The 26,436-nt window shown below is 58.5% G+C and overlaps 1 protein-coding gene across 2 annotated transcripts in view; it reads left to right on the top strand.

Annotated features, from left to right (window-relative positions):
- The window catches only part of CACNA1B (calcium voltage-gated channel subunit alpha1 B), a 201,545-nt gene extending 178,988 nt beyond the window's left edge, over nucleotides 1-22,557 (top strand). Inside the window, exons 37-47 of one of the 2 annotated variants that reach the window (XM_057721006.1) lie at nucleotides 832-959; nucleotides 6,502-6,598; nucleotides 9,480-9,588; nucleotides 14,015-14,122; nucleotides 14,594-14,706; nucleotides 15,625-15,752; nucleotides 18,152-18,287; nucleotides 18,456-18,572; nucleotides 19,822-20,029; nucleotides 20,274-20,518; nucleotides 20,898-22,557. In XM_057721006.1, coding sequence (XP_057576989.1) covers nucleotides 832-959; nucleotides 6,502-6,598; nucleotides 9,480-9,588; nucleotides 14,015-14,122; nucleotides 14,594-14,706; nucleotides 15,625-15,752; nucleotides 18,152-18,287; nucleotides 18,456-18,572; nucleotides 19,822-20,029; nucleotides 20,274-20,518; nucleotides 20,898-21,434 — 1,926 coding nt within the window. In that variant the 3' untranslated portion in view covers nucleotides 21,435-22,557. Of the gene's footprint in view, nucleotides 1-831; nucleotides 960-6,501; nucleotides 6,599-9,479; nucleotides 9,589-14,014; nucleotides 14,123-14,593; nucleotides 14,707-15,624; nucleotides 15,753-18,151; nucleotides 18,288-18,455; nucleotides 18,573-19,821; nucleotides 20,030-20,273; nucleotides 20,523-20,897 lie in introns of both variants that reach the window. The other variant, XM_057721007.1, reaches the window with a different exon arrangement.
- Nucleotides 22,558-26,436: the final 3,879 nt, after the last annotated feature.

The raw sequence follows: 26,436 nt of genomic DNA, 5'->3' as shown, positions 1-26,436 counted from the left end.
GGACAAGCAAATTGTGATGCATTCCTGCAAAGGAATATTCTTCAGTCATAAACAGGGGTGGAGTTCTGCAATGTGGCTGAACTTGGAAAACATAGCGCAAAATGAAAGAAGCCAGACGCAAAGGTCACGTTTGTATGGATCTTTTTATTCAAGCTATCCAAAGTAAACAAATCTACAGGTGCAGAGAGAAGATTGGTGGTTTCTAGGGAAAGGGAGGATGGAGGCATAGGGAGTGATTACTTAGTAGTGCAAGGTATTCTTCAGGAGTGATGAAAAAAGTTGTAAAACTAGGGAAGTGGTGGTTGCCCAGTATCGTGCATACACTAAATGCCACTGAGCTGTAAACTTAATTGTATGTTAAGTGAACTTCAACTCCATTTAAAAAGAAATAGCTGAGCTGTAGTTCTCTAGACCCCAAACTATTAATTCCAAAGTCGCTACTTTCCTTGAAGGCTTAGCTGAGAAGGGGAGAATGTGGGGACCACACAGTGGGGAAGATTAACCTAGACTGCAGGACAGATCTTGGACAGAAGATGATGGGGCCGGACAAGTAGAGAATAGAAGCCTTCAGAGGACCAAACACTGGGTCAGGGTTAGCCTGTGGGACCTAGAACCCGGGGAAGGGTGCTGCTGCTGGTGGTGGCAGTGTACAGGGGGCCTGGGAAGCCCTCTGCAAGCCTGCAGAGGGAGCAAGTCGGACAGGCTCTGCCTGAGTTCATGATGTCTGCTGCCCTAATCGCCCCACACAGAGACGTTGGCTGCAGGGGGAGGGGTGGTGGAGGGGCAGGCTGAGGTCTCTGGACGTCACCTCTTTTCCTTCCTGTCCTGCAGATGTTGAACCTCTTTGTGGCTGTGATCATGGACAATTTTGAGTACCTTACGCGGGACTCTTCCATCCTAGGGCCTCACCACCTAGACGAGTTCATCCGGGTCTGGGCTGAGTACGACCCGGCTGCATGGTGAGTGAGCCCCCGTGCTGCGTGGTCCTCAGGGGTGGTCCGTGCCACCCGCGGGTCTCAGCACAGGTCTGGTGGCTGCAGACATGTTTCAAGCGAGCGTCCCCCTTCGGGTTTTGGTTGGGGGTCAGGGTTCCATCCTGCTCCACGTGGGGTGTTGCTGAGCCCCCTCCCGGGAGGCGCGCCCATTCTCAGTCTCCGTGTTCTTGTATCCAGCTCCCTGGGCTGAGAAATCCTCTTCTCAGACCCTCCGTCCAGCCCTTCGGAGGTTGCCTGGGGGTCATGGAAGGTTTTCAGGGGGTTGTGAGACTCAGTGTTCCTATGGAACGGGAGCTCCCTGTCTTCTCACAAGGCCCATGATATCTGGGGTCATGGAGAGGGCGTGGAAACAGAGGAGGACCATCTCTTGGGGCCTCACCGTTCTTGTGAAGCTCTGAGGCCTCTGTGGGCAGAAATAATGTGGGACCTTAGGACATTCTCCTCCGTGGGCTCAGGGCTCTCCCTCCCTGCCAGCTCCTTGAGGGCAAGAGCCCAGTACATCTGCGTGTCACCAGCCCAGGCCACGAATGGAAGGTTCTTGGTAAACTTTTATTGGAATCAGATGAACTGCCAGGAAGGGTCTAGAGTGTTTGAGGCCCTTTGGTTGGTGGACAAGGGTCACTGCGTTGCTGTCGCATAAGTGAGGGGCGATTCACTTCCAGACGGGGCGAGGGCCTCCTGAAGGGAGTGGCTCGGGGTCAGGAGGTGGTGGAGACCGTGTTTCGCGGGAGCGTCCTGCACGCCCGTGACGTTGCGTTCTCGGGATCAGCGGAGCAGCGTGGCTGAACCATCTGCCCGTGTGTCTGTCCTTCATCGCTTACGCATTCTCTTGCTCATCCATTCATTTACCCTCTCGAGCCACGACTTGAGGAGTTACTGAGGGCGTGCTCTCGGCAGCAGAACACAGGATGCGGAGGGCCCGAGATCTGGCGGTGGGTAAGACCCAGGCCTGCTTAGCGCCTCATTCACAGTGAGCCCGGGAGTGAACCGTGCACCAGGGCAGGGGGCTTCAGAGAGACGAGGAGACCGTGGACCTGGGCTGCAGCTGCTTCCCGCCTCCTCTCTTTCAGGCTCCCCGGCCTGCCCGTGTCCCGGTCACACGCCTCTGCATTTGGTCACCCCTTGTGTGGTAGAGGCCTGGAGGAGACGGTCAGTGTCCTCCTGGGAGGGTCCTGCTGCCCACAGAGCATCTGGGGCCCTGCATCCAAGCTCAGCAAGGGGAACGCTCTGGAGCTTTCTGACCACCCCCCCCAGACCCCAAAAGCCTGGGAGCTCGGCTGGGCTCCCGTACCTGCTTCTTATCCGGTCTCCCTGGATCCCCCGCCCCATCACAGTGAGGCTGCAAAAGATGCCACGTGAGGCCCTTTCCAGTCTTGGCCCTGGGGCGTTCTCCACTGTAGTGGAAAATTTGCAGTTTCCACACAGTGCTGAGCAAGCCTGGCTGCTGTTTCTGTTTCCTGTTGTGTGTGGCGTCCGTGGTCTTGGAGAGCCCCGTCACTTTCCACAGCACGTGTCGAGCCCACAGGCTCAGGGGTGTTCCTGGGTCCTCTGGTCAGGAAGGCCCAGTCAGACTGGGGAGGAGACTGACCATACGTGAGGCCCGGTCCTTGTCAGGAAGAGGGCAGGAGAGCGTCTAGTTGAGGCAGGACTGAGGTTTATTCCAGGAGGATCATCCTGACGGTGCTCTAAAGAGATGCTGCTGTTTCTGGCATATTTTTTCCTAGAGCAGATTTGTGTTGCAGAAAAACGGAGCTGTGGTATAGAATGTGACTTGGACTAACAGGCAAAGGCAAGTCAGTGAAGGCCTGCGAGAGGGGGATGACACCCCCAGATCTCTATGGACTGTAGACCCCGTACCCCCCCAGTCAGCCCCGGGTGGAGCAGAACTAGGACGTACACGCAGTGGACTTGGGTGGGACTGCAGCTTTGTGACTGTGCACAGAGATGGCTGACTGTTTCCCAAAGCCAGCGTTCTAGAACTGGGGCCTCTGGAAGGCATGAGCATTCCGGAATATGTTGGAGTGCTTACGGAAGAGTAGGTAGCAAAATATAAGCCTCATCCCAGAGCAAGACACCATGCAAGATAACACATGATGCGCAGTCCGGAAGTAGCACAGATATGGCCTGCAGCTGACACGCAGACTTGCTTCCTCCCCGCGTGGCTGGGGCAGTGGCGGGCTCGGCAGACGCAGCTGAGCAGACGGGGTCTGGACCCGTGTCGGGCAGGACGGAGCGTGCTTTGAGCCTTCAGCTCACCTCTGTGGCCGACACAGGGCCGTGACCGTCTTCACGTCCCAGGGACCGTCTGCCGTCTCCTCATTCTTGGAGAGGCTGAAACAGGAACAAACGTCGTGAAATTTCTCGAGCGTCTGTGTGTGCGTGTGTGTGCTCTGTGCGTGTGCACAGCACGTGCGCGTGTGCTGTCTGTGCCCGGGGCTGCGCACCCGAGTGCCTGTGGGTGTGTGTATGCGCAGGCAGGCACAGACGTGTGTGTGCGTGTGTTTTGCATGTGCGTGCATGTGCGAGTGTGTGCGTGTGAGTGCGGCGCATCTTTGCGTGAGTGTGTGTGCACGTGTGAATGCAGGGGTGCGTGGGCGTGTACTCGCACGCGTGTGTGCACGCGTGCTGTGGGGAGATGAGGAAGGGCTGGCGTTGTTGCGTTCTGGTGCTGCCTCTCCCACCTGTTGTCGCTGCCTCCGCGCTTGGTGGTGAAGTGGAGAGACGCCAGAGGAGGGTCACGGCCCCCCTCCCGTGAGGGATCTGTCTGCTCGTCGTCACGGTCACCCGTCTGTCCAGTGAACATCCCCAAGCCTGTGCCACGTGCTGGGGCCTGGGGTCCACAGTGAAGCGGGTGTGTGTGCTCAGCTCTGCTCAGCCCAGCTGGGTGTGGGGCAAGGGAGCTGCAGTGTGAGGCCAGGCGTGTCCGAGGAGAGAGAGGTTACATCTGGCTGGTGAGTCGGAGGAGGTGGCAGCTGAGCTGAACGGAGGGGTGGGGGCAGAGGGAAGGAGACAAGGCTGAGTGCCTGGCTGGAGGGGAGCAGGCATTGCAAAGAGGCTAGAAGGATGGCTCAACAGCCAGCTCTGACTTTGTTTTACATACAGTTTTGGAATCAGAGCGACAACGTCAGGCCCACGCTTTTCCTCTGCTGGCGTCTGAGGGGGTTGATGGCAGGAGAGAGAAGGTGAGCTGAGGAGCAGGGGTGACTGTAGGGCTGCAGCTCCGCCAGGCTTCCAGGCCCTCTGTGGTGGTCCCTCAGGTCCACGAGGTTAGCACGCTCCTTGGGTGAGGCCAGAGTGGGGCTTCCTCTTTTTTCCGTCTTTTCCAGAAGTAAATGCAACGCAGTTTGGAGCTGGTGGGACGGAGGGGGCTGTGGCGCAGGAAGGGGGAGCATCCGCGTTGGCCGGGGCGCCCACCCTGGGACAAAGGGCCGTCCTGAGCCAGGCGCGCAGGTTCCAGGGAAGGACACGGTGTGTTCAGGGGTGCGGGGGTCGTCAGGAGAGCCAGGTGGGGAGAGGAGGCTCCGCCGAGGAGGCCCTGGGGGCTCGGGCACTCAGGGAGCGAGGGGGGTGGCCGCCAGGGAGCTGGTGGAACCGAGGCCCGGGGTGGACGGGCCGACGCCTGTGCTGTGTGCAGAGTGGACGTGCAGGGCCCGACACTGGCCTGTGTGGAGGGTCTCCTGCCTGCAGTGGGGCCCTGGAGATTGTCTGGGGACGGCCGCGCCTCCTGGGGCACGCGGCCCGGCCCCAGCCCGGAGCTGCCTGTCCAGCCTCCCTTTGGCCCCACCTCCAGACCGCGCACGGCTGGGCGGGCGGGCGGGACGGGCTCCTCCTGCCGTGCCGTGGTTGCCGTAACCTGTGACGTTTCCTTTCCAGTTGCCGGATTCATTACAAGGATATGTACAGTTTGTTGCGTTGTATTGCGCCACCCGTTGGCTTAGGGAAGAACTGCCCTCGTAGGTTGGCCCGCAAGGTTTGCTCCTTCAGAGCCTCCATCCGACATACTCTTCCCCGCCCGAAACGCAGACACGGCACACACTCCCTGCCTGATGTGGGAATGATGACACCTCACCTCTCGCTCCTCCTGCCCTGTCCTGCCCGCACTCCAACCTCCTGGACGCTTCGGTTCCCCATCTGACGCCCGACCCCTCCGGCTGGCTGGGGACAGGCAGCCTCGTGAGCCAGCGCACACAGAGCTTTCTGGCAGGGCCGCGAGGACGGGGGCCCGCTGCTGGGTGGGAGCGGGGACCAGGTCCCACCCGTGCCGAGGAAGCAGCCATCTCACCCGGATTTGCCTCCGGGCTCTTGAGGGTGGACGGATGGTCAGACAGGCCCGAGGCCGAGGGCCCCAGAAGAGGGGGGTATGGGTGCAGGTAGAGCAGGCGCGGCTGCCCCTCAGGGTCAGCAGAGTCCAACAACCCAGGGGGTTCTGGTTCCTGGGGGAGGAGAGGGCAGAGGCAGCGGGGGCCCCAAGACAGGTCCTCCTGCTTCGCCTCTGGAGTGATCCACTCAGCTGAGCCGAGGAGCTCTGAGAGGCGGGCCAGACCCTGGGGTGGATCCACCTGCCAGGAGAAGGCTGCCCCCCTTCTCTCTCGGGTGGCCTGAACGGCACGGTGTCTCTGGGAGCCCAAGCAGGTCCCGTAGGCAGCTGTCCCAGGGGTGGGGGTGAAGCGTCAGGCCTGGCGGCCAGGCTGCCTCGGGAAGACGCCGCCATCAACCCCTGGACACCTCCCTGAGTCTGGAGCCTTATACCGTGTGTTGGTCCCAGCCCTTCCTGGCACCTGTCGGGAGGGTGCAAGAGTGGCACCAGCTCTCATCCCACCCCACCCGCCCTGCAGTCCCCTGTTTCCCACCCAGCCCTGCCCCAGCAGCAGCCCTGCCCCGGGCCGGCCTCGGGTGTCTCTGGGCTTGGAGCAGGCCTTGCCCCCGTGGACTTCATCTCTGGAGCTTCGGGGCTCCCTGCAGAACAGCGTGGCTCCCGCTCTAGTTTTCTGGCCTGCTTTAGGCTTCTCTCCACTTTGTAAGCCTCGTGGCTGACTTGGAAGCAAATTGAGCACGAAGGAAAGCTGGTGTTTCTGCCGTGGTTCTCCAGCCGGCCTTGTGGGTCACTTAACTCTGACTACCAGCTCTCCTGGCGTGGAGAAACAGCTCTTTCCCAATTTGGCATTATCCGTGGCTTCTGAAAGTATAAAATCAGAGTTGACAACCCAAAGCCACCCCGATGCAGCCTCTGTCACCCCCTCCATGTTCATTAGCTCAGACGCCCCCCTGCCCCGCTCCCTGCGTGGGGCCGGAGTGCGGAGGTGAGGCTGGGGGGCAAGGAGGGGATTGAGCCCAGCAGAGAAATCCCTCATTTTGCTTGTGTTGACTTCTGGCATTTAATCCGACGTCGGTTAACTGGGTCTGTTTTCTTGTCTGCTTCCTCCCCCGCCCTCCTGTGGACCCCTCCTGTGGACACCCCCCCCCCGTGGACCCCACTCTGCCTCTGTCCTCTGGGCCGGGCCTCCAGTGGGCGCATCAGTTACAATGACATGTTTGAGATGCTGAAACACATGTCCCCGCCCCTGGGGCTGGGGAAGAAATGCCCTGCTCGAGTTGCGTACAAGGTAGACCACACTCCCGCACCCTGCAGGCTGTGCTGGGGCTGGGCTCCCGTCTCTTCTGGGGCTTGTCCGTCTGTCTGCTGCTCTGCTGTCTCACTGTTTCTTTCTTTTCTCTGCCCCGACCATCTCCCCTTCCTTCCCAGAGGGAAAGAGACCCTGTGAGGTGTCTCTGCACTGGCCCCCCGTGCCCCAGGGCTGCCCCCCGAGAGCCCCCGAGGAGGCTCAGGAAGACGACAGAGCTGGAGCCCACCATCTGCCTTTTCTCCTTCCCTTCTCTTCCCTAGAAAGGAGGGGACAAACCAGCGTTTTGGAAAGAGGCTGTTTTTGTTCTGAGCTCCGGACTGCGCTCTGCTCGTCTGTCTCCTCAGCCCCTGATGGGGATGGAGCTGTCTGTCCCTCAGGGTCTGACCCCAGGGGAGCAGCAGCCTTCAAGACCTGTGCAGGGTGTACCTGAGGAGCCCACCCCCAGCTCCACGTGTGCAGGGCTGCCCAGGTTGGGGAGGCAGTGTTATCTCTAGGGCTTCGCGGTCCGTGGAGCCTTAAGAAGGAAGGGTGCCAGGGAGAGGCACCGTGCCTTCCTTCCTGGGGCTCCAGAGGGCCCCAACCCTAACCCTAACCCTGTGGGGAGAGAACAGCCTCTGGGGCCTGGGTGCTCCCGTGTCCCTCCCCCACTGTTGACGCGCGCCCAGTGGGCTGAGCTGCAAGGGCGGGGGGCACCCTGGGGACACCGCCAGGCCTCCGTCCCGGGGGGGTGAGCGGGCCGCATGGCTCCATTGCCAAGCCCGCTCCCGCCTGCCCCTGCACCCTCAGCCACCCTCTTGGTGAGTGAGCACCTTCCACCCCTCCCGCGCTCCACCTGCCCGAGAGCCCTCCTGCAGCCCCAGCGCTGCTGAGACAGCCAGCGTGTGTCTGCATCCCGACCGCTGTCTCCTTTTCTCGGAGCAGGCTTCCCACCCCGGCTTTCATCCCTCTGGTTCTGTCCATGCTGTCTGTCTCTGTGCTCTGATTCTGGGCTTGCATCTGTCCCCTGGCTCAGCACGGCCTCTGGGAGCTCGGCCGCTCCTCCAGGCCACGTGCTGATGCCTCTGGTGTCTTGCCCGGTCCTCCCCTGCCCGGCATGCGTGTCGAGCCTGCCTGGAGGCTCTGCATGCCAGGCTGTAGCTGTGTCCCCAAGAAGGAGAGCTCTGTCCACACGGAGACCTCGGGTCAGGGTGGGCCGCCAGGGCCGTGGTGGGGTAGCCTTTGGAGTTCCTCGCCTTGGAGTGCTGGCCGACTCCAGGGTCCTGGGCGTGAAGAGACCAGCTGAGGCCTCCCAGTGGGTGGGAGTGGATGGGCTTGGTGCGCTGGGGAGCGCCCAGGAGATGCACAGAGCGCCACGGCCAAGAGGGTCTAGGCCCAGGCAGAGACTCCTGTCTCTCTGCCCTGGTCTTGCCCCTCTGCTGCTCCCTGAGATTGCTGGGCCTCTGGGGCCTGGGCAGGCAGACGGGAGCTCTTGTAAAGGTGCCCTGGACAGAGCTCTCTTCTCTTGGAAAACACCTGCTTGTTCCTCCTTCACGCTGGCCCCTGACTCCATGACTCCCCTGGAGAGGAACCCCTCTGCCTCTCCCACTGCCATCGGTGCTGGTCTGCAGGGACACTGTGCTCTGGGAAGCTGTGTATGTCATACAGGTGACCAGTGAGGTCCTAGGACCATGATTGGAGGTGTCAAGTGGGGCTTTGCCAGCATGAGGGGACAGCATCTGGGCTCATCTCTCTAGCCACCTGCCCTCCATCAGGCCGAAGACTGGATTTGGTGCCAGGATGCTAGGGGCAGGTCTGGGGGCAGAGTGACCTTACCCAGAGAAGGGACAGAGCGGCTGCCCTGTCACAGGGTGCAGGCTTGGCAGAGCACGGACGGACCGCAGGGAGGGGCCCTGTGCCCCCACCTCTAGCTCCCGTCTTGGTAAGGAACAAGGGGCTGCTGGGAGAAGAGGGGGGGCTCACGGTGCCCCGAGGTCTCCACTCGGCCGGCAAGATGGCCCCCCGATGCGCAGGACATTCCAGACACACCTGAGACCCTTTTCCTTCTGGAGATTGCATAAGTTCTCAGAGCCTCAGGCTCTGGGCAGCTGCTGGCTATACCCAGAGGATTTTGGTGCAGATACACGGCTGTCTCCAGCTGTTCTGTCCAGGAAAAGGGAAGAGAGGAAAGGAGGCTGTTCACCGGATAAGGAAACAGGGAGCAAGCTTGCAGGGCCCCCAGTCTGGTCCTAGCACTTGTGTTCCCGTGGGAGGGCCCTGGGCCCCCACGCAGCTGGTTGAGCCCGAGGCCCTGTGCAATCACATCTGTTTGGGTCTCTCCCCCTGGAGCTGGTCTCTAAGGCGTCCCTTGCTGCCTTGGCCTGGCGGCATCGAACGCCTATTCCTGGTCCCGTAGCTGGGTGGTGAGAGGCAGAGGCCTTCCTGGGGCTGCGGGTCTCCCCGCTGGGAACTGACCTCTGAGCCTGCGGTCTGGGCTGTCCGATGCTGCTGTCTGTGGGCTGTTCCGGGGTCCTGCAGCCCAGACCCCTCTTCAGCCTGGGCCTCACACTTGTTCTGTCGTGGGCGGTGGGCAGGGGGCCCTCAGAGGGATGCAGGCTTCCGGCCTGGCCCCATCGTACACGACTTACCTGTACCTCTGCTTCTCTGCAGCCGAGGGAGACCTCGGCTCGGGTGAGGGTCGGGGTCCGGTGATAGTGTGGATGCTGGCAAAACTCCTATCCACCCACCCTCTCTTGGTCCTGGGCACCTGCGGGAACCACCTCTGGGAGACCAAGCCCAGCCTCTAGGACCCTCGAGCACTGTGTAACCCTGTGGTGGGGGGACCCTGGGAGGCCTGGCCCTGACCTGCGCCTCTTGTCGCCAGCGCCTGGTTCGTATGAACATGCCCATCTCCAGCGAGGACATGACCGTCCACTTCACGTCCACGCTGATGGCTCTCATCCGGACCGCACTGGAGATCAAGCTGGCTCCAGGTGAGCAAGGCAGCCTCGAAGGGAGGGCACGAAGCCAGGGTGTGGTGTGACCGCCCTCAAGAGCTACCCCAGGCGGCTGTGCAGGGGCTGGGGGAGGGGCCTGTCTGGATGGGACGGAGAGGGACTGCCCCTGGCACCTCTGTCGGGCTGACCTTGTCCCCTGGAACCGTCCTGCACGTTAGCGCTGCAGGGATCCTGTTTTCACGTGAGGAAGCGGAGGCGGAGTGAAATGGGATGACTCCAGGTTTCCCAGAGTTACGCAGTGCTGGAGCCAGTGTCACGTGGGCCGTACCCCTTACGGGTGAAGAGTCTACCCTTCCCCATCGTGAGCCCAGGCCCCCCGTCAGGCCCTCTCCCGAGTTACCAGTTACTGACAGGACGGCGCAGCGCGCGTCACATCAAAGCGGAAACGAAGCGCCTGCTTGTCCTCCCCTCCTCCTCAGGTGGTGGCCGCTTCCCCTTCGCACTGAAAATGCGTCACCAGGAGGGCCCTCTCCCCACATCGCCTTCCTCCCCGCACCCGGGCCCTCCAGCGCGGCCCTCTCTTGTGTAAGGGATGGGCTGAGGCCAGTGCCCGCCTTGCGCACTCTGCCCTGTTTTTATCGTCTACCTAAGGGTGTCATGCCAGGAATTCTGTATTCTGTGTCTTGCCCTGTCAGCTTTCTCTCTGCTGGATTATCACTATCGATACATAAATGCGCTGTTATTTTTCCTATTTTTAAAAAGCTTTTCCATTCCCCCTCCACCGACTTCTCTGTTTTTCTTCTTTCTTTCTGAGCAACAGGAGAGACGGATCTGCATTCTCTGATTTCTCCTTTCCTAGTCTGCAGCGCAGCTTTCACAGCGCACAGCTTTCCTGGAACTGCTCTTGTCAAGCTCCGCAGGGATCTCCCGTTCTCAACCCTTGCCTTGGGGACCTGTCCACATCCTTACCGCAGTTGTCACTCCCTTCTATGTGACACCCCTTTGTGTTTCTTTTTCTGGCTTCTCCCGGCCTCTGAAGGTCACTGTGTGCCTCAGACACTCATTCTCACCTTTTCCCATGGCTGTAAGTGTTGTGAATTTCAATTTTGTATTTTCATGCCAGGCCTGGTCTTAAACCCCAGGCTTATACATCCCACAGATTATTCACTGTCTCTACTTGGAGGCCCAGTGCCGACCCTTGAGCTCCAGTCACTCCCCAGATTCCTCCCTGTCTCCATCAGCGGAAACTGCTCTCGGAGTTGCTTAAGCCAGAGCTTTGGGAGTCAGTTTTATCGTCTACTTTTTCTTCTTACCCTATTTCTGATCCACACCTGAACCCTTATAATATCTTCTGACCCCACCTCCACAGTACGCCAGAATGCGATCACTTGTTTACCCTTTCCTGCTGCCACCTCCTGGTCCGAGTCACTGTGTTAATTCCTGACGGGATTGTTGCCGTAGCCTTCTGCTTTTGCCTCTTTCGGTCTGCCTTCAACACAACAGCCAGAATGATCATGTTAAAGATCAAACCAGTAAAATTAATAAGCCTCCAGCTGGCCCGATTGTGAAAAGTAGAAGATAGAAGTAACCAGTGTAAGGAACGAAAGAGGGGACATCGTTACAGACCCTGCCGACATTAAATGAATAACAAGGAGATTTTATGAACAGCTTTGTGTCAATAACTTCAGTAACTTAAATGAAACGGAAAAATTCCCTGACGCAAACTGTGACGCTCATTCAAAAGTAGATAACCTGAAAAAATAAGAAATAGATAACTGGAGTCACACTATATATATTAAATAAATTCAATTCGTAGTTAAAAATCTTCCAACAAAGAAAATCGTGGGCCCAGTTTCCTCCATTGATGAAGTCAACCAAACGTTTAAGGAAGAACTAATTCTATACAAACTTCTTTAGGTAATAGGAAAAGAAAAGATTTTTCGCAGTTTATTTTATGAGGCCAGCATTGCTCTGATACCAAAACTAGACAAAGGCCTTACAAGCAAAAGAAAAATTACAGACCAACATTCCTCAGGGATACAGACAATAAAATTTTCAACACAACTTTAGCAAACGGAACATGATGATTAATGAAGGTTTACCCCAGGAGTGAAAAATGCAAGGTGGGCTCAAGTTTAAAAATCAATCCATGTAACTTAATATATCAAAGAAGAAAAACTATATATAGTTATCTCAGTCGATGCAGAAAAAGCTTTGACAAAATTCAACATCCATTTATGGTACATAAATTCTATGAAACTAGAAATTAAAGCAAACTTCCTCAAACTGATCAAGGACATCTGTGACAAACTTACAGCTAATGACATGCTTAACAAAGAAAGCCTGGTTCCTTTCCCCCCAAGATCAGTAACAAGGCAGGGATGTCTGCTGTCACGTTTGTTCAATATCATCCTTGAGGTTCTAGCCATTGTAACAAGTCAAGAAGAAGAAATAAGAGGTGTACCGATTGGAAAGAAATAAAATTGTCTCTATTCATGATTGATGTGATTATCTATCCAGAAAAATCTCAAAGAATCAAATAAAAAATGAATAAAACGGGAGCACCTGCAAGCCTAGGAACACCGGGATTGCTGGGGACCACGAAAAGCTAGGAAGAGACAAGAACGTTCTTCATCACTGCCTTTCGAGGGAGCACAGCCTTGGCAACACCTTGATTTTGAGCTTCTGGCCTCCAGAACTGAGGCAATGTATTTCTGTTGTTTAAAGCTGTAAAAAGGAGTTACTAAAACTAATACCTGAGTATAGCAAGGTCAATATATAAAAAGCAAATGTATTTCTATAGATTAGCAATTAACAATTGAAATTGAAAAAAGTTCCATTAAAATTGCACCAAAAACATCAAATATTTCTGTATTGCTGGCTAACTCTAAAAATATAGATGGCTGGAGTGTATGCTGCATATTTCAGAATATTGACCAAAGGAATCATCTTTAATAAATAAACCAAGCACTATATCATGTTCATGCATTGGAAGACTCAGTATTGTTAGTTCTTCTTATGTTGGTCAATAGAATCCATGTTATCCCAATCAAAATCACAACAGGCTTTTTGGGTTGAAATTTATAAACTGATTCTAAAATATACGTAAAAAAACAAACTTGGATAACAAAAACAATTTCGAAAAAAGAATAAAGTATGTTAGCCATTTGAAAAATGACAGTATTAAGTACTGACGAGAATGCAGAAAACGAGTTCTCGTGTCCCTCGTGTGGATGCAGCGGCACAGCCGCTTTGGGAGACAGCCTGACAGTTCTTTCTCGTGCGGCGCAGGCACCCCACTCCTAGCATGAAGATACACACACACAAACCCTATACGCTAATGTGTGTGGCTTTATTCATAACAGTGCCAAACTGTAAACAACTCAGCCATCAGCCAGGTGGTGACGGATAAGCAAACTGTGGCGTCTGTGCGATGAGACAGTTCTCACTGAGCAATAGAGAGACAGGCTGCCACGTGCTCGGCATGGGTGGGTCTCAGGTGCGCCGTGCTGGGCCAGACGTCAGACTCAGCAGCCCAGCCAGCGCGTTGTGTGAGGACGCGGTTTTTTATGACGTTCTGAGAGGTCGAAACCGTCGGGACGGGGAACACATCGTTGACGTGGGGGCCCTGGGAGGCGGTGAAGGGGTGGGCCGCAGAGGGGGCAGAGGGAGCTTGGTAGGGGTGCTGTGCGCCTGCCTGGACTGTGACGGTGGACTCACGGTCGTGTGCGTTTACCAAAGATCACAGACTGGGAGAGCTAACAAGGTGGGTGTTACTGTACGTGATTCACACCTCCGTAAACATGATGTTTGAGAAACGATAGATCAGAGCACTTTACTCCTCTGCTCGGACCCTCTGCTGCGTCCCATCTCAGCAGCCCCCACCTGCACGTCCGCTCCCTCTGCTCCAGCCTCGCCCTCCTGGCTCCCTGACCCCCTTCTGCCTCCAGGTGCCGTGAGCCCTTTTCTGACCGTCCTGTCCAAACTGCAGCCCTCCGGATGGTTCATGTCCCTCCCCTCTTGGGTTTTCTTGCGTCCAACGTACTGGATTTTAAACTTACTGCTACTTTATTGTAGATTAAAATCACGTGACTCCACAAGGGCAGTTTCTTTTGACTTTGTCCCATCGCCTAGAGCAGCACCTGGTGCTTGGAGGGCACTCAGTAGATCTCACGGGATGATGGGTGAGCGGCTGGAACACTGCGGCGGCCCTTCCCGTTCCCGTCCACCCACGCCTGCGCGGCCACGCGCCCGCGCCCCTGGACGGCTCGGCTCCCAGGCCTCTTTAGACGGGTTCTGGCGGGGAGCCCTCTGGTCAGCCTCCACGGCAGGTCCTCTCCTCCGCACCCTTCCTCCAGCGTGGGGTCTTTCCCCACCCACCCCGGCTCTGCCTGCTCCCCCAAGGGGGCTGGGGGCTGGCTCCTGACACCTCTCCTCCCTTCCCGCCCCTGTCCTGCCCCAGCTGGCACGAAGCAGCATCAGTGTGACGCAGAGCTGAGGAAGGAGATCTCCTCTGTGTGGGCCAACCTGCCCCAGAAGACTCTGGATTTACTGGTGCCACCCCATAAACGTAAGTCGGGGGAGAAACGCCCTCTGCCCACCCCCCTTTTGTGTCCCACCCAGAGGCAGGGCAGGGAGTCCTGGGTGAGGGCAGCCGCCGAGCCACCTTGGAGAGGAGGGCTCACGTCCTTGATCGCCCGGAACACGGGTCTCCAAGGTGGGTGCACAGGGGCTGTGGGCGGAGATGTCTGGGCCGCCTGCCACTGAGCAGAGTCACCCGCGCTCCTAGCGTGGGGAATTCCCTTCAGAAAATCCGGGGAGAAGGTAGGGGGACACGTACCGTTGGTGCTGCCAGAAGGATGCGGTGTCTGGGCTTAAACGGAGCTGCGCTTTGCTGGGCGGAGCGCAGCGGGGCCCGGGGAAGCGTCGGTGCTCCCGCTCGCGGGTCCGGGAGCCCCGGTGCTGCGTGCGGGTCCCTCCCCACAGCCCACCCACGTGCCCCTTCCTCTGTGTTCCCTCCCTGGCCTGCCGTGCGCTGCAGCGGACGAGATGACAGTGGGGAAAGTGTACGCAGCTCTGATGATATTCGACTTCTACAAACAGAACAAAACCGCCAGAGACCAGATTCACCAAGCTGCTGGAGGCCTGTCCCAGGTACCAGGTTCCAGGAGGTCCAGGAAGTGACCCCGAGCTCTGTCACCCTCTGTTGTTTGGCAGCCGAGGGGACCCAGCCCCTTGTGGGAGACAGTGCAGCGGGAAGCGGAAGATGAGAGGTTCTTGCGGCCGCCTCTCTGGCCCCCAGAGTCAGGAACCCCACACAGCCTGTGCGTCCGCTAGCCGGTTGCCTGGTGGTGTTGGGGAGCCCCTGACACGGAGAGTTCGTAGTGTCCAGAGGCAGAGATGGGGGCTGAGAACAGAGGCCGTGGGCAGTGCCACTTCCTTAAGTGCTAGAAGGAAAACAAGAACAATTGAGGTTATCTGGGAGGTGCACACGGGCGGGGCCCGAAGAGGTTCAGACCAACAGCCCAGGGTCGTGATGTGTCCCGCTTACGCCTCTGGCTGGGATGGTTTGCGGAGCCCGTCTTCCAGAGGTCATCCTTCAAAGATAATGACGTCACCACACAGCCGAACCCTCCAGTGACCATGTGGAGACTCTCGTCTATAACGTTGTCCAGTGTCCACAGCTTACAGGGCGGTCACCCCCAAGGTGTGAAGTGTCTGGTGCCCACAACCCAGCCCTGAAATCGCCTCCGAAGTCCACTCAGCCTGGGACTCTAGCGGCCTCTGCCTGTCGGTCCAGGTCGATGATGAGATGAAATCCTTTTGCCATTTGTAATCAGACCCAGTCCCCACATTGTACAGGAAGGGACACTGAGGCTCCAAGAAGTGAAATGACTGTCCTGAAGTCACTTACAGGCCAGGCTGGGAATGGGCTCCTGACGGGCACAGGGCCGGCCCGAGGATCACTGCCCCACACTGGGGGGTCCAGGCGGATGGCCGAGCGCCGCGGTGCCTGGGGTCTCTGGGGCCTCCCCAGCCTCAGAGACCCTCTTCCCTGCGCCCCTTCTGCAGATGGGCCCTGTGTCCTTGTTCCACCCTCTGAAGGCCACACTGGAGCAGACGCAGCCGGCCGTGCTTCGCGGAGCCCGGGTCTTCCTTCGGCAGAAGAGCTCGGCCTCCCTCAGCAATGGTGGGGCCGTGTGAGTGCCGCTGGGCGGGACGTGGGGTGGCGGCGGGAGGAGGGCAGGGCTCCCTCTGGGGCTCCCGCAGGCAGCGCTGCGGGACAGGGAGCCCTCGGGTCTCACCGCCACCCAGATGCTTCAAGGTGGGTCCAGCTGGCCCAGTCTGCCGCCAGGCCAGTTCTGGGGTGGCTGTGAGGCTCATTCCTGTGACAGCAGACAGCTGCTCTGACGGCACCGGGCTCAGCTGATTCAGACAGTCTGTTATTCCAGCCACTGTGGGAGCCTGTCTCTCTAGGGTGAGGGCTCCCCTCTGCTTCCTCACTGGCCTTTGAGGCCTGCAGACCATTAGGAAGGTGTCTGTTTCCAGCTCAGCTTCTCACTGCTCTTTGTGAAGGGCCTGTCAGTGTCCTCATTGTCCTTTAAGACGCTTTTCCTCTCAGATCTCCGTCTTGGTATCGGTGTCTGCATTTTGTAGACAAAATGGTAAGATCTTTCCATGTCACGGAACTCTTGCCACAGTAACTCTTAGTAACGACCCAAAAGCCAACTGATGTAAGACAGCAGTCACGGTGGGACTCTGAGGGGTGGTAGCCGGCGCCAGGCTGAGCTGCCCTGAGGGGCAGGACCCTCTCAGCCGCTGCCCCCAGCCGGACGGTGGGGGGTCGCATGTCTGCTGACATCGCGTTGGCCAGAGCAGCTCGTTGGTTGATCCCAAAGCAGGGGTGTGTGCTCGGTGTCACTGGCAGGAGCTGTCCTGGAGACGGACAGGGCCGGGCAGCAGGCCTGGCTGGGCTCCCGGTTTCTTCCTCTCCCGTGCATGCTTTGCGTACTCTCTGAAGCCCGGTTTCGGGTCATGGACTGCTAATCAGGTAGCCCTTGCTGAGTAATGAACTGCCATACTTTGGGGGCCAGCCTGGCAGTGCTTTTGGGCCTGGGCCTGGGCCAGCTCCTCTAGGGCCAGTGGGCCCAGGACAGCTTATTCTTACCCCCCTATGTCTGGGCTCATCTGTGTGGTGAGGCCGGAGGCCTGAAAGGAAGCCAGGGCGCAGGTGGTCAGGCCTCTCCTTGTGCCCCATTGGCCAAACCAAGTCACCTCCCAGGCCCGAGCTCTTGGGATGGGGGGCGGGGTGACACTGCAGTGGCACAAGTCCAGAGGTGGAGACGCTGCAGGACACTGGGAGAACCTGAAACCTGAAAACCGCGCTCCCCGCGTGCAGGCCCTGGGGACTGGCTGCCTGGCCCCAGGGAGCCCCTGTGTTCCCACACTCTTTCTCCGTGTTGGTTAAGATCTCCTTTGTGCATCTAAACTTAAACAGTGGATTCTGAGTGTGCATGTGTGTTGGAGGGGGTAGGGTGGGGAGGTGTCTTTGTGGATTGATCTGAGCTGGGCTTTCGGTTCAGGAAGATGAATGTCACTTATTTCCATGGTTATAATTTCTACACGGATCAGTTGCCACCCCTTTTTGTTGCATGTGAGAGGGGCCATATCTACCAGGGCCAGGCAGTGGGGCACCTACCGAGCCTCCTGATGGCTGGTGTAAGTGCCCACCCGGCCTCGGCATGGCGTGACCTCAGGTGACCAGGCCCTGGCTCCAGCGTCTGTCCTCCTGGGCAGCTTCCTCTCAGGGTCAGCCTTTCCTGCGGCTGCAGCAGCTCCAGACAGCACAGTGCAGGGGAAATGCTTGCAGCTGGGAAAGATGAAGGATGTTCTTCTCAGAAACCCCAGCGGCGGTGGGCCTGGTCACTGGCGCGGCCAGCTTAGGCCCTCAGGATTCACCTCGGAGTTGAGAGTGCGATTGTTGCCCCTCGACCTGGGTGATGGAGAGTGCGCGCGCTGCCTCGCTGAGCGCGAGAATGAGCAGAAACCCAGGCAAATGCTGGGCCGTCTCGGTGCCATTTAGGAGACACGATAAGAAAGACAAGACACTGACTGACAGGGAGAGGGCAGGTGGGTAGGTTGCATGTGTTGGGAAGGCCTCCAAAAGTGGTCTCACCAAAGGTGGCACTTGTGCCGAGACCTCAGGACAGAGAGGCCCCCGTGGCGGGGGTCGGGCGTCGGGAGGAGCCGCTGGCCGTCAGGGCTGACGGCAGCAGTGCTCGGCATGTGGCCTTGTCCTTGCTGCGCACGATCCCTGCTCCCACGGCACACGTGAGCCTCTGACTCGGCCAGATGTCCCCAGACTAGTGTCCCCTCTCTGCCCGTCCACTCTGAGCTGTGGCACGGGGTCCACGTCCACTGCTGTGCCTCCACTTGAGAATGGCCACACTCGAGGGGCCTCACCCCTCTATGCTCCTTGTAGCTCAGAACAGGGTCGGGGTGGAGGTTTCTGGCAGGTTGGAGCCAGGATCTGGGTGGGAGCCAGGTTCTGTGGCCCACGGGCCTCCAGGCCAACAGGTCGGTCCTTTCTCCTCCACAGACAAACCCAGGAGGGCGGCATCAAGGAGTCTGTCTCCTGGGGCACTCAGAGGACCCAGGAGGTGCCCTGCGAAGTGAGGACACCCCTGGAGCGTGGCCACTCCACGGAGATCCCAGTGGTGCAGACAGCAACACCGGTGAGGGCTCCCAGGCCTGGGGCGGCGGGGGGGGGCCGGGTTGGGTTGGGGGTTGGATGAGAGTGGGTGGGTGAGGGTGAGAGCAGGACGGGGGGGTGAAGCTGGGATGAGGGAGAACATGAGAGGGAGAGGGGGGTGGGTGTGACGGGGGGGCTGCTGTACCCCCAGGCTGTGGACGTCCAGATGCAGAGCATGACCTTGAGAGGCCCTGACGGGGAGCCCCAACCTGGACTGGAGAGCCAGGGCCGAGCGGCCTCCATGCCCCGCCTGGCGGCAGAGACGCAGGTGGGTGGTCTGGGAGGGTGGGGTCGTGGGAGGGTGGTTGGGGGTGAGGAGACCTGGCCTGGAGGAGCTTGCACCCCACGTGCGGGCTTTGCTGGGGTGGACCATCCTGGAATGAATGGTAGCCTGGGCACCATCAGGCCTGTTGGGAAGCCCCAGAACATGGTGCTGACCTTGAGAGGTGGGGCCAGGACAGCAAGAGTCCCCAGTGCCCACTGGGCTCAGCCACCTGCCTGGGCACCAGGGCCTTTACCCCACAGCCCTGTGTCCCTGACCCAGCCTTTCCCTGTCTCTGGGACACGTCTCTCCCACCCCAGCGCTCCCCCTCCCCCAGAGATCACATGCAGCCACTGTTTTCCTCTTCACATCCTCTCGGAGGCCCTGGGGGTGACCCTGTTCTTTCTCTGGGACTCACTTGACGACCTGGCAGGAAGCACCTGGGCAGGGGGCTACGGCCCTGTTTCCTGGGCCGGGTGCCTGGGCTGAGCATTCCTCTTCCAGTCCCTCCCTCCCCTGTCTCTGCCCACTGCACCCAGCACCCTCCTGGCTCGGCCACCTCCCTTCAGTGCCACGTAGGCATCGCTTCCCACTCCTTGGGGCTCGACCTCGAGGGGTGGCTGTGGGTGAGCCCATTTCCACGGGTCCTGATTTCAGGCCTGGGGGAGCAGCTTCCCGCAGTCCTGGATGGACGGAAGGGCTGGCAGAGGGGTCACACTGCAGCTGCCGAGGCAGCTCTGGGCCCCCACTTGAGATCCTTCCAGCCAGGCCAGCAGCCTCCCTCTTGCTGGCACCCTCCCTGTCCTTCAGGGACCCTGAGGCCAAGAGGCTGCCTGGGCCCCACCCGGCCTGGGAGAGAGAGACAGGCACAGAAACAGCGTCTTGTGCGAAGAGTGCTTTTGAAGAAAGGGTGTGTCTCGGGCGGGGAAGAGTATTCCAGGGAGAAGGAAGGGCTTGGTGGTCCCGGAGCCCCAGCCCTTCAGTGGGCCTCCCCGGGGACCCTGCCAGACTGCAGGCCAGGCCCCGCGTGGCGCCATCCTCCCCACCCCCCACCCCCCTGAAACACAGCCCCCCCCCGTCTGGGGAGATGTCCCAGCGTCAGGGGCAGAGTCCCGGGCCCTTTCCTCCCGACGGGACGTGTCCTGTGGTCTGCCGGGGCCCCGTGCTATGGCTGCCTCCTGGCCGCCCTGGGCCTCCTGGGACCCCCCTGGACCCCGCTCTTAGGCTCTGCGCCCACCCACGTCCCCACCCGCAGCCGGCCCCAGATGCCAGCCCCATGAAGCGCTCCATCTCCACGCTGGCGCCCCAGCGCCCGCACGTGGCTCATCTCTGCAGCGCCGCCCTGGACCGCGCCCCCGCCAGCCAGGCTGCCGCCCACCACCACCACCGCTGCCATCGCCGCAGGGACAGGAAGCAGAAGTCCCTGGAGAAGGGGCCCGGCCCGTCTGCAGACACGGATGGTGGTACGTGCGAGGGGTCTCTCGAGGGGCGGTGGCTCGAGTTGGGGGTCCAGGAGCACATGGGGGGCCCTCTTCCGGTCTGTACCTCATGACCCCACGGCCACCCTGAGTCTGGAGACCAGCCAGGACACCCCCCCCCCCAGCTCTTCCCTGGGGACCCCCCTGCTGGCCCTGGGGGACCAGGCCTGGGTAGTGTCTGTCTGCTCACCTGGCTTGGCTCTTCTGACTTCTCCTCTCCCCTGGCCAGCACCCAACAGCACCACGGGGCCGGGGCCGCCCCCGGGGGACGGGCCAGCAGGCTGCCGGCGGGAGCGCAGGCAGGAGCGTGGCCGGTCCCAGGAGCGGAGGCAGCCCTCCTCCTCCTCCTCTGAGAAGCAGCGCTTCTACTCCTGCGACCGCTTCGGGGGCCGTGAGCCCCCGCAGCCCAAGCCCTCCCTCAGCAGCCACCCCGCGTCGCCGACGGCCGGGCAGGAGCCAGGACCCCCGAGACAGGTACGTGGGCTTCAGGACCTTGCCTTGCCCCGACTCCCTGGGGTCCCGGGAGGGAGTCCCCTTCTTGTCCTGGTTCCCAGGCCTGAGCCTGCACGCCTCGCTTCCTGGCCCTGTCCATCCCGCCCAGCGGGACCGCGGCCCTCCCGCTCTCCCATCCCTTCTTGGCTTTCCTTCCTGACTGAGGGGGACTGGGCTGTGGTCTCCTCTTCCCGGGCCCTGTGCCTGTCCCTTTCTGCCATTATCATCCCCAGACCGCCATTCCACCCACCCTCTTGGGGCCGCCCTGGGTCTGTCCCTCCCCCACCGTGGCTCTCCCTTGTGCTGCGCCCTGGTCGCCCTGTCCTTTGATTTGGGTTTGCGCTGTTCCGTTTTCCCGCAGGGTAGTGGTGCGGTGAACGGGAGCCCCCTGCTGTCAACATCTGGTGCTAGCACCCCTGGCCGTGGTGGGCGGAGGCAGCTCCCCCAGACCCCGCTGACCCCCCGTCCCAGCATCACCTATAAGACGGCCAACTCCTCGCCTGTCCACTTTGCCGGGGCTCAGACCAGCCTCCCTGCCTTCTCCCCCGGCCGGCTCAGCCGTGGCCTTTCAGAACACAACGCCCTGCTCCAGAGAGACCCCCTCAGCCAGCCCCTGGCCCCCAGCTCTCGGATCGGCTCCGACCCTTACCTGGGGCAGCGTCTGGACGGCGAGGCTGCTGCCCGCACCCAGCCCGAGGACACGCTCACCTTCGAGGAGGCGGTGGCCACCAACTCGGGCCGCTCCTCCCGGACTTCCTACGTGTCCTCCCTGACCTCCCAGTCCCACCCCCTCCGCCGGGTGCCCAATGGCTACCACTGCACTCTGGGGCTCAGCTCGGGCGGGGGCGGCCGGGGGCGGCACAGCTACCACCACCCTGACCAAGACCACTGGTGCTAGCCGCACCGCGACCCGGCGGGCGCGTCCCAGGGGATGAGTTTTATCATCCGCGCTGGGCTCCGGGGGCGCTCGGGGCACTGAGGGGGAGGCGGCGGCCCTGGGAGGAGGGCTCGCCCCTGTCTCTCCTCCTCCACGCTGGATGGAGCGGTTTGTAGAGGGATGTGGCTCCCTCTCTACCCTTCCTGTGCCGCCTCCCTGGGTCTCACAGCACAGACCCTACACAGCACGCGGCTGTGTGTGCGGAGCGGGACCGGGTACAGGACCCGGCATCCGGGGTGTGTGCTGGGAACGTTTCGTAGGAGGTCTGAATCGCGTAGGGATCTTCCTTTCTGCGCACGTGGGGCACAGAGGAGCAGGTGAGGCCTCAGGGCAGAGTCCGTGGCAAGCCGAGCAGGTCTCGTCAGCATCCTCACACCAACCACCCAGAGGCAGCCTTCGTGCCTGAGACGGCAAACAGGCTCCAGGAGAGGACGCAGATGCTCAGTTCTCTCCAGACACAGTCAGCCCTGACAGGGACCAAACCTGAACAACGTTCTTGCTGTCGGTTTTGGTTTTTAGTCACAACACCCTTCGCTCTTTTGTCGACTCTATATACTTGATCAAAAAAATAAAGATAAAAAAACAGAGTAATGGGGAAGGGCATGTTAACATAACTGTAAAGCATCACACCTGTAGGAGGATCTCAGCCTTTCAGGATGTGTGTTCTTGGCTTGCTCGGGGAGATGCTCTGTGTCCAGTCCAGGCAGCCAACCAGAGCACCCCGGCTCCCGCTGCTCTTGACCAAGTGCCTGACCTCCGAGCCGCTTGTGCAGGCTCCTGGGGGCGCGATGGGAGGCCTGTGTGAGCCGCGAGTGGGCTTTATGGAAACTATTCCAAACAGCAACTGAGTAGAAAGAAGATACAATGGAGAACACGCAGAAGACACCCAGTAGGTTAGGGTTAACATCCAGTTCGAATGAAGCGGCTGTTGGCCCTTTTCCTCCAACCAGTAGAGGCCGCAGGGCACGTGGAGCGTGGCCCACGTGGGCCCGTCAGTCTGTTCTACACCCGATTCTCAGGGACGGGGTGCCTGCCAGGCAGGGCGCAATCTCTGTGGTTGTGCAAGTTTCTTGTCACAGAAGGCTCGTCGGGGAGAGGCTGGTGGGAAGGGGGGGCAGATTGGACGGGGTGGGGGCGGGAGGCGCGCCCGCATCTGAGCAAATGAGGACAGTTGGGAATCAAACGGAAGTGAGGCCCGAATTTCGAGGAAGGCGCAGCTGAGCTGCGCTGCTGAGATGGGCGTCTGAGCCCACACTGTTTCTGGCACAAGAAACGGGGAAGCAGGCAGCGGAACGAAGTCCAGCTTCAGGGCCACCTTCAAAGGAGAAAGACCGCGGTTAGGGTGTGGTGCATAAAACACTGGGAGACCCACCCTTTGCCTTGTCATCAAAAAGAACATTGAGATGAGGAGATTCTGGTGTGTCCTCCATGTTTTGAAATGTGAGATGATCTCTTTGCTGGATCAATGGAGTGTTCCCATTGGCTTTTACCCCATGATTCTCCTGAAGAAACGTGGTGTGTGATGTGCGTGTGCGTGTCTGTGTGTCCCAGTGAGTGGGTGCCGTTAACCCATAGGGCTATGCAACAAAAGACACACGTTTAATATTAGAAACAAAACACACAAGACCGCCACCTGTTCTAGGGTTTCAGCATGATTGTGACCAAACCATTTTATAGAATTTCCTTACTCGAAGGCACAACACTCTGAAACTTTAAGATAACAGAGTATTTTACTCCAATAGGATATAGTTAAAATCGGAATCTCAAACTGTGCATGTGATCACTGGCTCCTGTTGCCAAGCAGAAGGATGTGTATTTTGGTACTGATGTTTGTCTCTGGTCCCCCCAGCTCGTATTATTTTGAATGTATTCATTCTGTGCAGAACCACAGCTGCTTCCCCAGGCCATGTTGGGCAGAGAATCCACCTTTCTAGACCCACACAGCCTTGCTGGCGTGTCTGGATTTTTCTAGACACTGGAATTGGTGAAAATTACAGAGTGGGGGAGACACTGTGTCGTGTTTTCCTGACTGCGTTTTGTTTCTGTACTGTCTCTTCTCAGCTGTCACGTTTCCCCGCAATTCTCGTAGTGAGTTGCCAAATTTGAAGTGCATCAACCAGTTGTCTGCATCTGGAACCAGTCAAGCAGTGGCTGTAGTTTGAACAAGTTATGTGTGCATGTACAATATATACATATATACATATATTCAAGTATGTGCATGAAATGTATATCTTCGTACTTTTTGATACAATGTATTCATTTGTTAATTTTTAATTATATTTGATATAAAGCAAAGGTTTGTTGCAAAACTTTATATTTAAGAACAGTGTTAAAAAAAAAAACAAAAAAAACAAAAAGAGAAGTCCCAACCATGCAACACAAGTGGGACTCGCTTTAAAAAAAAAACTCTGTGATTGACTAGTTTGCTGCCTGAGTAATATTTATCAGCCAAACTTTGGATTCTGCTTTTGTTTCTACAATGACATTTTGTATGAAGCAAAGTCCTTGGATTAAAATAAAACTTAGCAAAAAATCAAAACCAAAACCCCACCATGCTGCTGGGTGATGTATGCAAGGGGTGTGGAGGCAGGTGGATGAGCCATGTCCGTGGGCCCGGGGCGGAGTGCACAGGGCTCAGAAGAAGGTGAGACCCCTTCAGCTTGCTCTGGGCCTGGTCAGCATGCAAGGGTGAGGATCGGGGTAGCCTTGTGGCCAGAGGAGCCCGGGTGAGGCCTCATGGGGGGTGTGGTGGGTCTCAGGGTTAGGAGTACGGCGGTGGGTGGGTTAGGGTTGGGGTTGAGCAGGCGTCGGCTGAGGTTAGGGGTGGCTGTGCGGGTGGGTTAGTGCTTAGAGAGTAGAGGTCGGAGTGACAGGGCTAGGTTAGAGTTAGGTTTGGGGTTGAGGTTGGGGTGTTGATTAGAGTTAGGTTTAAGAATTAGAGGTGAGGATTAGGAATAGGCAAAGGGTTTGGCTATATAACCACTAACAACATAAGGTTATGTGGGTGTAAGAATTATGGTTTTGTTCAGTTTACTGTACATTACAGTTCATTTAGAACAGGAATATTTGAACAGGCTTATGTTTCAGACAAAAAAAAAATTATGGTTCTGATTACACTGGAAAAAAGGATTGAGTAGGGTTCAGGTTTCCAGTCTGTTCTGAGATGGGCCTATAGCTGGATTAGGGTTGGGGTGATGTGGGATTATGGTCAGGCTCAGCGGTTAGGGTGAGGGAGTAGAATAAGGTTCAGCGTTAGAGGGTCGGGATTAAGGACAGAAATCCAGGTTCAGTGCTTAGGGTTAGAAGGTAGGGTCGGGGTCAGGGTTAGAGGGTTAGGTTAGATGGTCTGAGTCAGGGTCAGGGTCAGGGTTAGGAGTTTAGGGGTCAAGTTTGAGTACCTAGGGGTTAGGGGTTAGGAGTACTAAGGTTTAGGTTTAGAGATTAGGAGGTTAGCATTAGAGGGTTAGGGTTAGGGAGTTAATGGTAGAGATTTGGGGGTTAGGGTTAGTGGGTTAGGGTTAGGGTTAAGCACAACTGCCCCATTGTCCACTCCACCCCCCCCCCCCCCCCCCCCAGTATCTCTGAGGCATCCAGCATGGACAGGACTTGCCCTGGGTCACTCAGGAGTGTGGCGTTGACCTGGACCACTGGTTGTCTACCCCCCCGTCCTGCGACCTGATAGTAGAAGAATGAAATGTCTGCTCTGGTCACTGACTCTTTCAAATCCAACTCAACCTCAGTCAGTGGTTGTTAGGGCCTCCGAAGTCCACAGGGCTTCCTCCTGCCATCTGACCTGGGAGGGGCAGTACTGGCCCCACTCTGTCTGGGCAGTCCTGGTCCAGCACAGGCCTGACCAAGGACACTCAGTGGTCATGTATAAATTTATACAGAACTTGGTTCAGCGACCTACCTGTCCCCAGGTGCTGCCTCCTGAGGGCTGGTGGGGCCCTCCTGGGACTGCAGGGATCCTTTGTCCTGTCTGAGTGGGCGTCAATAGCCATCAAGTCTCAGGACAGCCTTTGACCTCTGACCATCCAGGCTGCTGGGGCCTCCTGAACCTCCAGGGAGGATAGTGGGGGTGGGGGAAGATTTCTTCGCAGGAAGGGAGCTTCTGCCAGAACAGAGCCTGGGTCTGCCGCCCCTGCCTCCCGGGTGCACGGGGCAGGAATGTGAGAGCGAGGCTCCTACCCCTCCCAAGACACACAGGACACGTGGGGCGCTGGTCACTGGCCTCCCACACGGTATTAAAATGTCCCGTGCAGGGCTGTTGGGTGGGAGACACCATTTAAATACTGTTCATGGAGCCAGGAGGGCCCAGGGGTCAGGCTGGGGGTGGGGAGAGTTGGAAAATCTCCCACAGACACCCTCTCCCTGTAGTAACTGTCCAGGTGAGCCCAGGTGGAGGTGGTCCCCTAAAGTCTGAGCCCTCACTGCTCATACACCCACACTCTGGGCGTTTGGGGGACAAATACCTAAGCACCCCTGGTACTTGGGTATATCTGCTGCAGTGAAGGCCTGCTCTGTCCTCTTCATGGCCAAGTTCTCACCCCTCCCAGAAGGCCTCTTGGGGGCTAATGGGATGGGGCTGTCCGTGGGAGGAGCAGGGGTCCATGACGGGATGGGGGCGTCCACAGCAGGACTGGAGGGTCTGTGGTGGGCCGGAGGCCATGTGGCCGGCAGGAGGGCCCCCACCGATCTTGCCAGGCCACACGTCACGGTCGTAGCCCTGCACAGTGCGCCAGGCTACCGATGTGGTAGAAGGTGCAGGGGTCCAGGGACCAATCCAGCCCTTGCAGGTATCTGACCACCAAGCTGTCAGTGTAGAGTGTCCACAAGGAGCCCTGGCCATGCTCCCACACTCCCGGGGAGGACAGTTCAGCGTGGTCTGTGGAATGAGCAGGAGGTCAGCCAGCAGTGCCCCCCACCCAACCTCACTGGTACCACAAGAAACAAAAGACACCTC

The sequence above is a fragment of the Hippopotamus amphibius genome, chromosome 2 (assembly GCF_030028045.1).
Source record: "Hippopotamus amphibius kiboko isolate mHipAmp2 chromosome 2, mHipAmp2.hap2, whole genome shotgun sequence".
NCBI classification, from domain to species: Eukaryota; Metazoa; Chordata; class Mammalia; order Artiodactyla; family Hippopotamidae; genus Hippopotamus; species Hippopotamus amphibius.
This window is presented reverse-complemented; position numbering and strand designations above follow the sequence as displayed.